Source organism: Hibiscus syriacus, unplaced genomic scaffold, assembly GCF_006381635.1.
Source record: "Hibiscus syriacus cultivar Baekdansim isolate YM2019G1 unplaced genomic scaffold, ASM638163v2 tig00116997_pilon, whole genome shotgun sequence".
In the NCBI taxonomy this organism is placed as follows: Eukaryota; Viridiplantae; Streptophyta; class Magnoliopsida; order Malvales; family Malvaceae; genus Hibiscus; species Hibiscus syriacus.
This window is the reverse complement of record NW_024063513.1, coordinates 1260928-1276314: the sequence shown is the minus strand read 5'-3', so window position 1 is coordinate 1276314 and position 15387 is coordinate 1260928. Positions and strand designations below refer to the sequence as shown.

The 15387-nt window shown below is 35.5% G+C and overlaps 1 protein-coding gene and 1 pseudogene across 1 annotated transcript; both read right to left on the bottom strand.

Annotated features, from left to right (window-relative positions):
- Positions 1–996: 996 nt before the first annotated feature.
- Positions 997–5795, bottom strand: LOC120194029 (annotated as a pseudogene).
- A 2700-nt stretch (positions 5796–8495) lies between these two features.
- On the bottom strand, positions 8496–14704 carry LOC120193812 (MLO-like protein 3). Its single transcript, XM_039196245.1, has 15 exons — positions 14445–14704; positions 14303–14360; positions 13990–14219; positions 13805–13921; positions 13665–13725; positions 10331–10419; positions 10155–10229; positions 9985–10073; positions 9824–9873; positions 9709–9749; positions 9465–9638; positions 9329–9364; positions 9183–9250; positions 9026–9086; positions 8496–8933 (listed from the first exon to the last, which is right to left on the bottom strand). Exons 1-15 carry the CDS (start codon positions 14574–14576, stop codon positions 8625–8627), a joined length of 1590 nt encoding a protein of 529 aa, XP_039052176.1. The 5' UTR covers positions 14577–14704; the 3' UTR covers positions 8496–8624.
- Between the last annotated feature and the right edge of the window lie 683 nt (positions 14705–15387).

Here is a 15387-nt window from a genome sequence, read left to right as displayed (position 1 = left end):
ACCCGATCTTAAATAATAAAAAAATATTATTTTTATTCAATAAAAACAGTAATTTAATTAAAAAAATTAATATATAGAGGGATATTATTGTAATTATTTTTAAATATATAAGATAATTTTTTTTTGGGTCGGGTGTTTTTCATCTTAAACCCAAATCCGACCAGAACCCGAATTTATTTTAAAAAAATCTAACCCGATCGGGTCGGAACTCATCGCGTTCAGGTCTCATACCCATCCCTAATTGTAGTGGTGAATGAGTTTATATCCTAATCTTAGGTTTAGAGGGAAAGGGCCGTCTGAGTTTTATCAAATACAACGGTTGTCATTTTAGTATTCAATGGAGCAGCTCAGTTTTCTAATTTATGCCTTGTAATAGGGTTGTTACCATCTGCTTCGCCCGCAGTGAAACCTATTAAATTGTACACTGTATGATTTACTCTGAACAAAGCGGAAATTTGATCCGATGGTTCAAAACCCTTTGGATGCAGATGGGGGTAAGGGAGATGGAAAATTCAAAGATCCACCATTTTGCCTCTGTTTTAAGATGTCAGGATCAAATATCCTGTAGGTTGGGATTTAAATTCCAGATATTTATAGAGATGATATTTTATCAAATTGAAGCCCTTAATGTTGTATTCATTAAGCTCATGCACTACTTGTTTGTACGATCAATATTGGCAATCCAATTTATCCATTGTATAATGTCAAGCAACCCTGGTGTCGTAAATTAATTGGTACCGATCTGAGAGTGGTACAATCCGATGTGACTGGCACCGGTACGATTCGGATTTGAAACAACAAACGTATTAAGTTGATATTCAAGTGGGATTATCTCCACATTTCTGCCATTTTTGAAATGAACTAGTAAGAGAATCCATGGATGACCTAAAAAGCATTAGACTTGAATAACTTCAATCAACTTCAGGCCAAAAAGGCCACTTTTTAGCTATCAGTAATACTTGATAGATAGCTTCAGGATTCAATAGCAAAACACTGATCATTCCCTTGTGACTGGTGGAGAGCAATCAGGCAGCCCCACTGAGGAAGATTTCGATGCTTCCATTATCATTGCTGCTTCTTCCAGACAGCTTTGAGTGTCATCACTGCCCATTCCTAAACTCATCTTCTCTTCTTCTTCTTGTGTGTATATGTGGATCTGTGATACCACATTACAAAATTCTCTGCAAACACAACGAAAAATTCATCATAGCAGCAAAGATATTTTAATGCAACAAGCTTGATAGCCGATATAGCAAGGAGCGTGAGACTTACTGCCATGGATCATCTCCAACCACCATTACATCATTCTCACTGTCAGTGTACAAAACTCGCCACCCTTTATCGGTATCACTTAGAAGACCTTCCATACTGAAAAGACGTTCTAGTTCAGTCGTTAAGTCTTCGTATCCATCGAGTCTTGAGAGATCAATGGATCTTCCAACCAAGCTGCCCTGCTTGTGAACCTTCAGTCAGCCAAGTCAAAGTCAGCAGGAGAGTAGTACGAAGTGAGGGTTAAAATTTAAAGTCGACCCTAAGATAACTTACCTTCGTACAACTCCTCTTACCAGAATTTTTTGAGTTCGGAGTAGGTGATTCTGCAGTCAAGGAGAACCCGAAGAGTTTACATCCGGCCACATTTCCTTTGCAGCAGTCATCCTGTTGGTTCCTCAAATTTCTTTTGAAGGCAGGACTATTAATATTCTCCATTGGCTTATGGTCATTAAGTTTATTGAGGCAGTCCATAATAACCCCAGGCTTAATTGAGGAATCATCGAACAAGACATTGCCCCTTGGAAGTGTAGATGCATAAGAGTACATTGTAGGTTCCTGGCCAACTTTATAAAACTCGGTAAAAGGAAAATACATATTTCGAAGGCCTTTAGATGCTAGGGGATAACAACTGGAGTTGGGTGCTTGATTCATGTTGAAAGAAGTGTAGCCAAGATTGGCTTTTGCCCAAACACCAAGGTCCCGATCAGCCTTGTGTGTCGGGGACCTCCAGGAGCAAATTTCTTGACCTTGCAAGACCTTCGGAAACCTATGAGATTCCGCAAAGCCTGTGTAAGAAGTGGAGTGAGCCTTTGTAAACTCACTATGATTACTCTTTCCAATTCCTGTTGATGCAAGACTTTGATATGCCATAGATTGCATCTCAAAATTGAGTGGGCGGTTTTCAGTGTTACATCCGTATACGGGTGATACGAAACCTACATTTTCTTGACCTTGCAAGACCTTGGAGGATCTTACAGATTCCTCAAAGTCCAAAAACTCATCTCCTGAATAAAAGAACATTTCAATGACATGTACCTTAATCAAAGTATTAAAATACAACATTATTACGATGCTAGTGGGATTTGTACCGGTGATAGGGGAGTTCAGTGCAGCAGTCTGCAGACCTGTCCGCAGTTTCTTCAACCTCGATGAAGATTGAATGGTCAGGGGTGGAAGAGAAACAGAAGGATCAATTTCCCAAGGAGAAACTCTCTCTTGGTGATCACTCACAATATCATCATCCCACCCGACCTGTTAAATGTGGTAATAAATATTTCGTACTAAAAAGTGCCATGCAATATCCATTCAATAGCTTTGAATCTTTCTTCGGCCAAGTGTTAACACTAAGAACAGGAAAAACAATATTTTCCTTCCTGCTGGTTTTGCTTTATCGATAATTTTTCATTCTGAAAAATAATTTATCACCATTCACCATGTTCAGCATAAAATAGATGAACACATGTAAAGTATGTTGATAAAATGAACATAAATGTTCACTTGCCTAGTTTTGTGATAAAGACTACACTTATGACTCGGGTGTGTCTAACACGGGTATCTTCAATTTTCTTCATCTCTCTATACCCGAGTTTGGATATGCATAGACTCAGGTATGTTTAGAAAAATGAAAACTCGGAGAAACATAAGACTTCAAGAGATAAGCTATACAGTTAAAAGCATTAGTACACAGGATCTATATTAGGGGGCTCACCATTAAGCATCTCCACTTTGAGTTAGGCCATTTATAAGGATCCAAGTCCCCTATTCCTGTCACTACACCCTTACACCTATAAAACAGCATCACTGTGTTATATTCGGAAAATGAAACCATTAAAAGGGAAAAGGGAAAAGAAACAAAGATAGCAATTGATCTTTTTCATGATCTGCAACTAATTAAACAAGACCTTCTCTCCGGCGAATCGTCCATTTCAAATCTCATTCTGAATCTTGTTCCAATGCACACTGGATTTATGGTGCTTTCACATACTTTTGGAAAGGTATGACAAACTCCGAATGACTGGCCCTGCATTTCAGCAAATAAGCAGCATTACCATTTCATTTCACATCAAATGCCTCACCAGGTCAGTATTTTAAATAGGCTTACAAGTTCCGCAACACAAGACCTTAATCACATTAGAACATGAGGTGTTGGAAACGAACTTTCAGCATGCTCCTGGAATGCAACTTCCAAGAGCTACTTTTATCTAAAGTCTAACATTAAGAGATGCTTAACAATCAGTTTGAAAATAGCCTCAATGTTTTCGAATGAACCATTCACTTCTGTAAAGAGCGTGTGCATTAAAATTTCTAACCTAATAAAGAATACTGTTAATTCTAGATCTTGTTACGTGAATCTTACATTTTTTCGGCCAAATGCCAGTCACTGCCTCAACCTCGAAGGAAACAGACACTTACCTTGGGCAGTAGAAGACATGAAACACGGTTTTGGTGGATATTGCATCAGTCAGCGGAGACAGAACATTTGGATATGAATTCTGTTCTGCTTCACCCCACAATGTTGAGAATAGATCAGCGAACTTCAAACAACTAGGCCATGGGAAGACATGGCAGAGCACCCCATTACAATCTCTGTGTAAAAGGGTATATAATTCTCGAGTATCATATCGAACAGCTCTTCTGATTCCCAACCTCAGCTCCTCATCTTCACCCCTACAATGTTGAGAATAGATCAGCGAACTTCAAACAACTAGGCCATGGGAAGACATGGCAGAGCACCCCATTACAATCTCTGTGTAAAAGGGTATATAATTCTCGAGTATCATAACATATTCCAGTCTATGATGGCTGTACCATTTGAATGAGGAATCCAACTTCCTTTTATAAACTTAACTTTTTTACCAATTTCTTACTATCAATATGGTGTTGTGCTCTCCAAACTGTTTCATATGCATCATTATCGATAAAAGTTATACAAACCTCAGAAAGAGCACTGCATCCCCAGCAATAAGATTCTTTTGACTCACGAAAATACTCCAACCGGTAGTAAGGAGATGTCGCCTCGGTTGACCTAAAATTAATAAACATTAACAGAACATTCTAAATACTATCAGAAATGTCAAACTCTCTGCTGCAGTTACCCCTATATTTATGGCGAAACCTCCACTCAACTCCATGGAGGTCTTTGGCAACAAGCTCTTGTGAGGGCCTTGTCTGTTTATAATCCTGAAATTAAGCCAAACACCATTATATCTACAAGAGGCTTCTAGGATAAATAAACAGCAAGGTGAATATCACATGAGGATTTATGAGTATAAAATCGCACCAGCCGAGGGAAACAGTCTTCGGCAGCTCTACGAGGAACAGAAAACCCTCCATGGGTGCTAGTGTCTGAAGCTGTTAATGTCTTGCAAAACATGTGAGGAGTAGGTTTCGAAGGCGGTCCATCAGCATCGGCATCCACACCTTGCTCATCTGACTGCTTACCCTCCAAATTAGGCTCTCCCAACTGCAGAAAATAGCAAACTGGAAATCACCAAAACTATATTTACGCTGACAGTAACTGGAATTCATTCATTAAAATGCTAAACAAGTTGCACTTTGAAACCTCAATTCCACACAAAACTAATACCAAAGAAATGACAAAATTTCTTAAAGAACATACAAGTAAACAACACCCAAATATTCTAGACCAATGAAAACAAGTTGCACTTTGAACCTCAATTCCACATAAAACTAATACCGAAGAGATGACAAAATTTCTTAAAGACCATGCAAGTAAACAACACCCAAATATTCTATACCAATGAAAGCTACTGAATCAGCTATTATTGTTTAAGTTAAGAATTATAATACCTTCCGTTGAGGAAGTAAGGTGACCTGCGTATACACTTCATCATTCTCTTTATTGGCCTTAATGACAGAAAACAAAAGGAGTCGTCAAATTTGGAGGAAAAGTGAAGTTATAATTAGGAAGGATGCAAAGACGCACTTCAATGTAGAAAAGAAGAAAATTTGAGTTACTTACTAGAAGCTGGACATGCATCACTTTGCAAAAGATTTGGGGAGGAAGATCAAAGGTTTTGAAGGGAGAGAAAGAAGAGGCAAGGGCAAGTTGTTCCAAGTGACCTTGAGGGAAATAAACAACAACATTTCCCTTCTGGGGAAGTGAAGTGAGAGGGCCAGCACAAGCACGCCAAAGCTCCAAATAAGTGGAAGATGAATAAGGAGCAGTTGAACCTGAGCTTGAAGAACATGGGGATGTTGATGAAGATGAAGAAGACAAACAGTAAATACAAGCACTAGCTTTTTCACAGCCCCCATTGCAAAGTACAGTCTTCTCCACCTCATCCACTGCATGGTTCAGATCAATTTCCATGAACAACCCAAATTTTACTTTATTCTTTCCTCCTCAGTGCAAGTACAAACGAATCACCAACCACCTCCTCCAGTTAAAAAAATAACTGGAAAGTTTTAAGAAAAAAATATTAGGATGCGAGTAATTAAAGACAAAGGTTTCCCAGAAAGATGAAAAGACCATATATGAAGTGAAGTTAAAACATTGCCGAGAAATGTTTTTAAGCAACAAGAGCAAAGCTAAACATGAGAAGAATGAAAGAAGATGAACAATGGAAGAAGAAGAAGAAGAAGAAGAAAGTGGCGTTTTTGAAAAAGGATAGAGAAGAAGAGAAAAGGGTGTCAAATAATAACAAGAAGGAATACAAAGGCATGATTCCAGTAACTGAAAAGGGAGAGCAGCACAGCAGACGTACACAGTTGCTCACAGTAAGCACAGCAACCAAAAGGAAGCATAAAGCCAATGCAAGCACTGGCTTTTGGCTTTTGGCTTTTGGACTTTAAAGATATGAACCAAATGGGAAGAAAACCGTGTTGCTGAAATAAAGTACTAATGTTTCTCCAACGTCTTAGAATCAGTGGAACGTGATAATAATAATAATAATGAGTAATGATTACTTATAAACATTGTATTTATAGGTATCGATATTCAACTAAACGAAGGGTTAAACAAAACGATTTGAGCAAAGTCGTTTGACTCGCAAAATAATATTATTATTAGAAATAATTTAATTTTATGTTCGGTTGTTCATTATTATTTCCTTCGAGTGGGAAAATATAATTAATAATTTTATCATATTAGTAAACGACATACAACATCTACCATATATTATTTTATACTCATCTTAAACTAATAAAAAATAATAAAAACTCGATACACTTGTATAGATGGTACTAATTTTTTTATTAATTAAATATATAATTTTATGTTCGTATTTGAACATTATGAAAAATTATAAAAAATACCTCTAAATAATGTAATTAGATACTCTTATAAATACAATAAATTATTAACATGTTTGATTAAGATACTAAAATTATACAAATTTAAGTGGGATCACCAAGTAAAAAACAAAATTCAAAATGTGTAGGAGTTATTAATACTCTCAAATCTCAATTTATCAACAAAAATTATAATATCTCATATATATAATCTAGAGTAAAGGAAAATGGGGCCAACCGGGCGGGGGGAGCTTTTGGCAGCAACGATCGTGGGCGTGTTGATAGTTGTTAGGACTCAGTGAGTCAGACGGACAGACTTCAGCATCAGCTCTTCGCTTCTTCTTTTTTCGGGGGGGGGGGGGGGGGGGGGGGGGGGGCGGGTGATCCCTAGTCTCGTCATCCTCTCTGTCTTCCTTTATTCATATTTTCCCCTCGTAACATTACTCAGCGCGTGAACCTTTTATTTTAGATTTGGCTAAGTTTTTTCAAACAAATTAAAAAAATATATAGAAGACATGCGATAATCGATGATTTTAGCAGAGAAAGTGATGGGCTGCGCATTTGCCGCGGCATTACGGCCCCCACTCTTCTGCCACTCCCCCCTTTATTTATTTATTAGATAACTAATGTTAATTAGATATTATTAACATACTTCAGGTATTAATCTGGATCAATTATTAATGGGTTTAAGTGATAATTGACCCGACTTGGTACCAATCTCACTGGTCGGTATAAAATGTAATAAAACCCGAGTCGAAAATGGTTAGTTTTAACCCACTCCCAGCCCAAATGGACCCATCGTTTTCCACTTAATCATATAGTGGCCCTCCCAACTTTTGTCGAGGTCTATAAATTAAAATTTAGCATTTAGTCGAGTTTAATAAAATTTAATATGATATTTTATTACTCTTTTAAAATTTTATAATATAAAATTATTTCATTTTTAAATTAGTCACGAAAATAAAAAGAATAAATTGGAGGATTGATCGCTTTCATTTTAGTTTTGTATATTTTTTCACCAACTTCAAAAAAACATAATAATATTTGATCAATTCTATTTAGTTTTCTCACTTTTACCCATTAACTACAGTCAGAATTTTAGGAACTAAACAGTTAAAAGTCGATAAGATAAGTGATCGTATCTTAATTAAATAAAAACAAAAATAATCATATATTATATTTTGTCATGATAGTGTGAGGTCGCTCTCTATTATCTAACATGTTTAGGGTAACCCTAATGATTTGATGATTCTTACAAGGTTAGATCTTTACCATACGAAATTGTTAATCCATCCTTGTCTTACAAGTCGGTGAATGGAGCCAGGTTCTTGACTGCGATTTTTCATGGATTAATGCAGTTGGGTAGGTGGCATCAACCCTGTTTGATGTTTCAAAACAACACGATTGTAAACCAAAATTGAGATTTCTATCATGTTTGTACGTTCCGATATTTGACACGTCGATCAATAATATTGAAGAGTTAGATTTCAATTTGAAATTTTCATCTGAAAATGTGAAAAAAAGGAAAATAAAAGCACCCATTACGTGGGAGGTTTACAGCCCATTTAAGTAATGGGTGATTTGTAAAAGTGTGTTTTTGTTATTGGGTAATTTACATCTTTCATCACTAAATCTAATATTTATATACAACAAATCATTAGTTATATCATATAAAGGTTGAGGATCTGAGTCCTTGGGTACTAAATTTGAGATTAATTGTGTATCAATTTCGAAAATTAATATAAAAATATATATTTTGTTTAATATAAAATATAATCAACCCACCTAATGAGATCCACATATATGATACTTGACCATGACACACATGTCACTTGTATAATACCCAAAACAGCAACATTTAAAGTCAATTATAAATTTACTTTGAACGCAAATTAATAAAAACTCGCTGGCTGTTATTTCGTGAATTTCATCTAATTTCCTTCTCTTTATACGAACAAATAAGCAACGGTGACGGATAAAATCGCCACTAATGAGTTAAAATCCCGATAATAATTGTAATTGAATCAAATTTTGAATGATGATCTACTAAATCCTATACAAAGTAAACAAAAATGGCTTTGGAGCTGGTGAGAGCATCTCTAATTTCTGGCCACGGACTTCTCCAAGGAACCCATGTGTATATCGACAGCAACGGAAGTAGGCATAGCAGGGCCTGATTCTTCTTGTATCTCCCCAAAGCTAGCATTTTCCAACAAAGCCGGCGTTTGATGCTGATGAGCCGATGAATCCACGGCGGAAACAGCGGCGTTGTTGTTCGTAGAATCATCGGCGGCGGCAGGCGAAGATTGTCGTTGCTTTTTCCGTTTCAGTCTCACCCCGGCGTGCCATTCTTTTATTGCATTCGCGGTCTGCACTTCCAACGCTGCTCTCTTGAAATTTGATCCCATCTACAAATTCCCAAAAAATGCAAAAACAATTTTGCTTACAACTTCAAAGCTAGAGCTGGGAAATATGAACAACGTTCATAAAACCACCTTACTTGGGTCACAAGAGCATAGAGGGGGAGAGTAACGTAACTGCATATGACTTGAACCGTCACCCTGCAAGCAAATTAAATTATATTTTATTACATATTTAAAACAATTATATATATTATATGGAAAAGTAAAACAAAAGAAAAGGGAATTGGAGCTTACGCTAACACCACCCTTGTTACGATTATTTCTCTGTGCTCATGGTAGCAGGACTCGAGTCCATATTGTGTCTGAAAATTAAGATAGAAAATTAATAATAATAAAAAATAACTAAAAGTTTTTTTTATATAAAAATGATTGATAAATACCGTGACCCAGACGAAAAATGCCACTTCGAACGCATTCTGGGATGGGAAGGACAAAAGGTGTTAGTTCCAATTAACAAAAAAGTAGGGGGAAAATAACATTTTTCAAATATAGTTGTCACGGGGAAGAATTATTAACCACGAATAAGGTGTAATGTAAAAGGGTCAAAACAAATGTGGGGCGATTGAACCAGAACAAGTTGTCGTTTGGTTGCACCAAAGGAGCTCCTCGGATTACACTGTTTTGATCTTTCACTCGGTGTGCCATTTTTGCCATTATCACTTGCAGTTTGGTTCCCAAGATCAACGTTATCTGATGGAACAACTGACTTGGTAAGATGTTCATAAAATTGCCCAACCGGGAATAAATTCGGTGTGCTTACTGTCAATGGCAGAAATGACACCCATAGATACACATTCCATCCTGTTAAATTCATATGGCAAAGAATATCAGAGTATTAAAAATCAAAAACTTAACTGGTTTAATTCCTTACTCACCGTGTACGTCTACCAGCAGGAAGATAACAACCAAGAGCCACATAAAAGGGCTGAAATTGATCCAAGAGAAGCATAAAATTTTGGTATTAATCCTTTCGTTTTATGTTCTAATAAAGAAGTAATGGTTTTCCAGCGAGTTGAAATGAGCAAGGAATTAGTACCTGATGCCAACTACGACTTTGAAATCATCGTCCAGTGATCGTTGAATGTACTTCTGGAAATTGAAGGAAGTGTTTGTTGATAAATGAGTCTGCAAAAATAAAGAATTTCGGTTTAAAACCATATTCAATCCAGTTTGGACGGAAATTACAAGGACAAATGGCGTACTAACAGAGATGAAGCCATGGCGTAGGGTCAAATAATCAATTTTGGCCACTGAATTGAAGAACTGTTGGAAGAAGCAGCTCTGCACAATTAAAACATTAAATACGATTAACATAAATTTTGTTCTTCACTGAATTATAAAAGAAATCGATCTCAAAATTGATGAAAAGGGAAAAGCCTTACCATCCACAAAAGGATTGATGTCTCTGCACATGAATTCATGTGGCGACGTGCAAAAGTCGTTTGTCTTGTGATCCTAAAGCGATTGGGATCTAATATTTTCAAAGTTTATTTGGAAAATAAAATTTAAAAAAAAAAACAGGATTAGTACTTTGTTGTGAAAATTATGAAAATGATTAATATATTTACTATAATATATTCTTAAAATATATATTATAAATATATTGGGAAATTTTTAGAATTATTTAATATTTTTTATAAATTTATAAAAAAATAAGAAATGGTTTGAAAAGATTGTATTATGCATACATTCTTTTGATATTATTATATTAAATAAATGCTGAAATATATATTAAGTATTTTTCTTAACAATGTTAATTTTTAATGATCTAATAACATAAGCTTGTATTGTACATCAATTATGATGTTATAGTGTATTTTCTAAAATAAAATTTAAAATTTGCTAAGAACACTAAGCAAATAATGAGTATCAAAGTTCGATTATCAATTCAATAGAAAAAATATATTTAATTAAAATAGCAATTTGAAGATAATAAAAAGAGAAAATAACCTCAGTGTCCAAAAATGCCTTGTAATATACGATTTTAACCAATTTTTTTTTTGGATTTGCCAAAATGACCAACTAAATCGCAATGCGATCGATAATTCGCAACGCGATCTCCGGTATCGCAAATCAGTTTCCAGATTCGCAACGCGAACTTCGACTATCGCATTGCGATTTACATATTCGCATTGCGATAGTCGAAGTTCGCGTTGCGATTTACATATTCGCATTGCGATAGTCCAAAATCGCAACGACGGTTGTTTCTTAAGAATTTTCTCTAAAAAGATAGTATTCGCGCGGACGTGTCGAAGACACGTATTACCACGACCACGACCACGACCACGACCACGACCACGACCACGACCACGACCACGACCCGACCCGAGACGACGGCGGCGGTGCGCGAGAGTCCCCCTTGTTCTCTATCACTCAACAAGGAAGTGGGAAAGCTAAGCCTTAAATACCATTCCCAATAGTGTTTCCAATACTATGTGGGATTGAGCATTACCAACACTTGTTCCCAATACTATGTGGGATTGAGCCTTAAATAGTGATATTATTTTTGAATGTTTTGCTTAAAATTGCAATAATCGCGATTGATTATAGATTGACTTTTAATTATGACATATTTAATCGTATAATACTAATGTAATTGGTTGCTGATTCAGTTGTTTTAAGGTGCATGATTGTTAATTGTTTCCTGAATAATCACATTGTATTGGAAACAAGTGTTGGTAATGCTCAATCCCACATAGTATTGGAAACACTATTGGGAATGGTATTTAAGGCTTGGTTTTCCTACTTCCTTGTTGAGTGATAGAGAACAAGGGGGACTCTCACGCCGCCGCTGCCGCCGTCTCGTGGTCGTGGTCGTGGCAATACGTGTCTTCGACACGTCCGCGCGAATACTATTTTTTTAGAGAAAATTCTTAAGAAACAAATACAATACCACAAGTCGTTGCGATTTTGGACTATCGCAGCGAATTTGGAATAAATCGCAACGCGAACTTCGCCTATCGCAATGCGAATATGTAAATCGCAATGTGATAGTCAACTATCGCATCGCAACGCGACGCGAACTTGGACTATCGCATTGCGATTTACATATTCGCATTGCGATTTACATATTCGCATTGCGATAGTCCAAGTTCGCATTGCGATAGTCGAAGTTCGCGTTGCGATAGTCCAAGTTCGCATTGCGATAGTCGAAGTTCGCGTTACGAATCTGGAAACTGATTTGCGATACCGGAGATCGCGTTGCGAATTATCGATCGCATTGCGATTTAGTTGTCATTTTGGCAAATCCAAAAAAAGTTAGTTAAAATCGTATATTATAAGACATTTTTTGTCAATGAGGTTATTTTCTCTAAAAAAAAATATCTAATCTAAACATTAAATATATATTTAAATTTAAATGGCAATATCGCTCAAGCATTAACATTTATAAATTATATAGAATTTTGGAGAGATTTTAAAATTTAATTCGGCTTGATTTGATTTTAATTAAATTATAAAATATTTTTAAAATTTAAAATTAAATTTTAAGATATGTATAAGATATTAATATATAAAAAATATAGTAAAGTCTCGAATATGTTCTTATAAGAAATTCTCTAAATATTTTATTATATGATACAGAAATAGAGAAATGAAATAAACGATATTATGAATAAATGTCTCATTGACTATGGACGAGACAGATAATTAATTGTGATTTTAACTGCAGAGTAGACTATATTGCTCGATGGAGAGCCACACAATTAAATTTACGTTATTTAATTAGAAAAAAGAGTACAAGGTTATATGTAAACAATTCAATATAGATTCTAGCTGTCCTTGCCTATATAGAAATTAAACCATATAGAAATTAGGCTTAATTAGACAATAACTACCTAAATTATCAATTTTTTAAATAGGTGTCTAATTTTTTTTCGATTCATCTAGGTGTTTAATATTACAAACATTATCATTTTAGGTGCTGAAATTATAACTGTCATTAAAAAACTCCACTAAATGACACATGTCACATCATGATAATTTTGAGAATCTTATCTTTTTAAACACTTAAAAATATTTTTATATTTAAACAAAATCCTAATATCTCTTAAATTACAAAAAGAAATCTCAAATCCCTAGAAATCATAAATCTCTAATCCTAACCCACCAATGCCGTTCTTTCCAGCCACGACATCACTGTCGACGTTATCCTTATCATCGATTAGTCGTCAGGATCGCATAGGATTTTAATTTGTAACGTCGAGGTTGCGGCATTTGATCGTGGATTGACTCCTATTCCGATAACTTTTCATGGGGTTATTGATTGATGGGGGGAGGTGAGGTCGGGGGACGTTCAACAACGGTAACGGTTGATGGTCAACGTGGGTTTAGGGTTTAAAATTAGAGTTTTGAAAGTTTTGAATTTTTTTCTATAAGTTTTATGAAAAAAATTAATATATAATTTTAAGTTTTTTATTTTAATTAAAATTTTTAAAATTACCAAAACATATACGTGTCACTTAATAGAATATTTTAAAGACGTTTCAGCCGAGACACCTAAAATGATAATGTTTGTAACGTTAGACACTTTGATGAATCGGAAAAAAAAGAAGTAAACACCTACTTAAAGAAAAAACAGTATAATCTAGGCATTTATTTTCTAATTAAGCACGAAAGTTATAAAAATATCACAAAATAAAAATATTTTAAATATATTTATATGTTTTATGTTCGATATTCACTAAAAAAAAGGGTGAGATATAGTAATAAATTTACCGTTGGCAACTTGATATTCAATCGTTTGCGTCTCCTTCTCCCAAGCTTTCCAGCGCCTCATCTAACAATTAAGGAATATATTTAATTAATTAAAATGAAGCTCTAGAAAAAGGATTAAATAACATGAAACAATGATGAACCTTAGCCCTTCCTAGAGCCATAGTGAGCACACTATACACAATCTGCATAGCTGCCAACACAAACAAGAAGATGCTCAGCTGGTTCCCCCCCTCCTCTGATATTAGAGAAGTCTTTCCCTGCCATTCCCATTTGTTACTAATTAATTACACTTTAATAACTTCACACTTGCCAAATAACAACAAACCTTGGATTCACAGTAATCTGAAGATTTACTATCATCATCTAATATTCTTCCACGTAATGCATCGACGCTCCATATTTGTTCATAAACAAAATCTTTTTTAGCTTTTATAGATTCAAGGGATTTCCGGCATGGAAGCATGGAATCTGCAAATTCACTGGGTATGCAAATTCTGGAGATGAAGCTCCGAGTCACCGTTAAAGTAAGAGACATGAAACCCAGCACCATGAGCACTGCAACAACAAAGTCGAAAGAAAATATGAACCCAAAATCATTAAAAAAAAGGAAGAAAAAAAAGCAGTTTCCGTGATTTTACCTGATTTAAGCTTATCGACGGCATCATAGAGTGCAGTTTTCCTACGTCGCTTCAGCCACTACAAAGGTTGATTTAAACAACTGGTTAATCGCCAAACGGTCGACGACTATCTATATGAAGAAATTAATATTAAGTTGTGTACGTTTGAGATGAGGTGGATCAAGAATTCGATGAGAATGGAAAGGGAGACGATGACGAAACAAACGGCGGCGACAGCCCAAGTGGGGGTCTCTTCAAGAGAGCGAGTGGTGGAGGCTTCTTTTCCGGCAGCCATGGGTGGTTGGTTTTTCACGTCAACAACTGGATCCGCATCGAGGAGGGCGTTGATTTTGTAACAGATAAGAGCGATCGATCAAAAGCAATAAAAAGTAGTGTCAGAGAAATAAATAAGGTGAGGACCCTAAATTATGGAATTTAATTAGCGGGGCCAATGACCATGGCGGTGAGAATCCTGCAAGTAGTGTGCAACCTCTTGCTTTCAACGCTACAAACCTGGAGGAGACTTTTGGCGGGCTTTGGAAGCGGCATAGTCAATAAAGTTGTAGGTCCTTTAATTTTTTTTTTCTTTTATTTAGATTTATTCCTGAGTTTTTGTTTTTATTATTTTAAAATTAATATTAAATTTTGATTTTTTTAAATTCAATATTAAAATAATAATTGGGACCAAGTCAAATCTTCTCAGACGAACCTAACCAGATGTAGTTGAGCGGGGCGAGGCCGGGGTAGGTCGCATCTATCAGATTTTGTTCTCGTCAAAACCTTTTGTCTACTTTACTTCACGACTTGAGGCATACCGGTTCATTTTGAATTATTATATAATTACCGGAATATATATTTAATTATGAAAACATATAAAATTATTTTTATGAAATATCAAAAGAAAATTTAATAAAGGGTAACTACAATTTTTACCATTCAACTTTAAACCTACTCATGTTCTGGTCATTTTTTTTATAAAAAAATCAATTTGATCACTCAATTACAACATTACTCTTGTTCTGGCAAAAATGCCAGAATAATGCATGTGGGGAATATTTTTTCCCAAACTAATGCCCTTTGCCTATTATTTCCCCAAATGGGGTGAA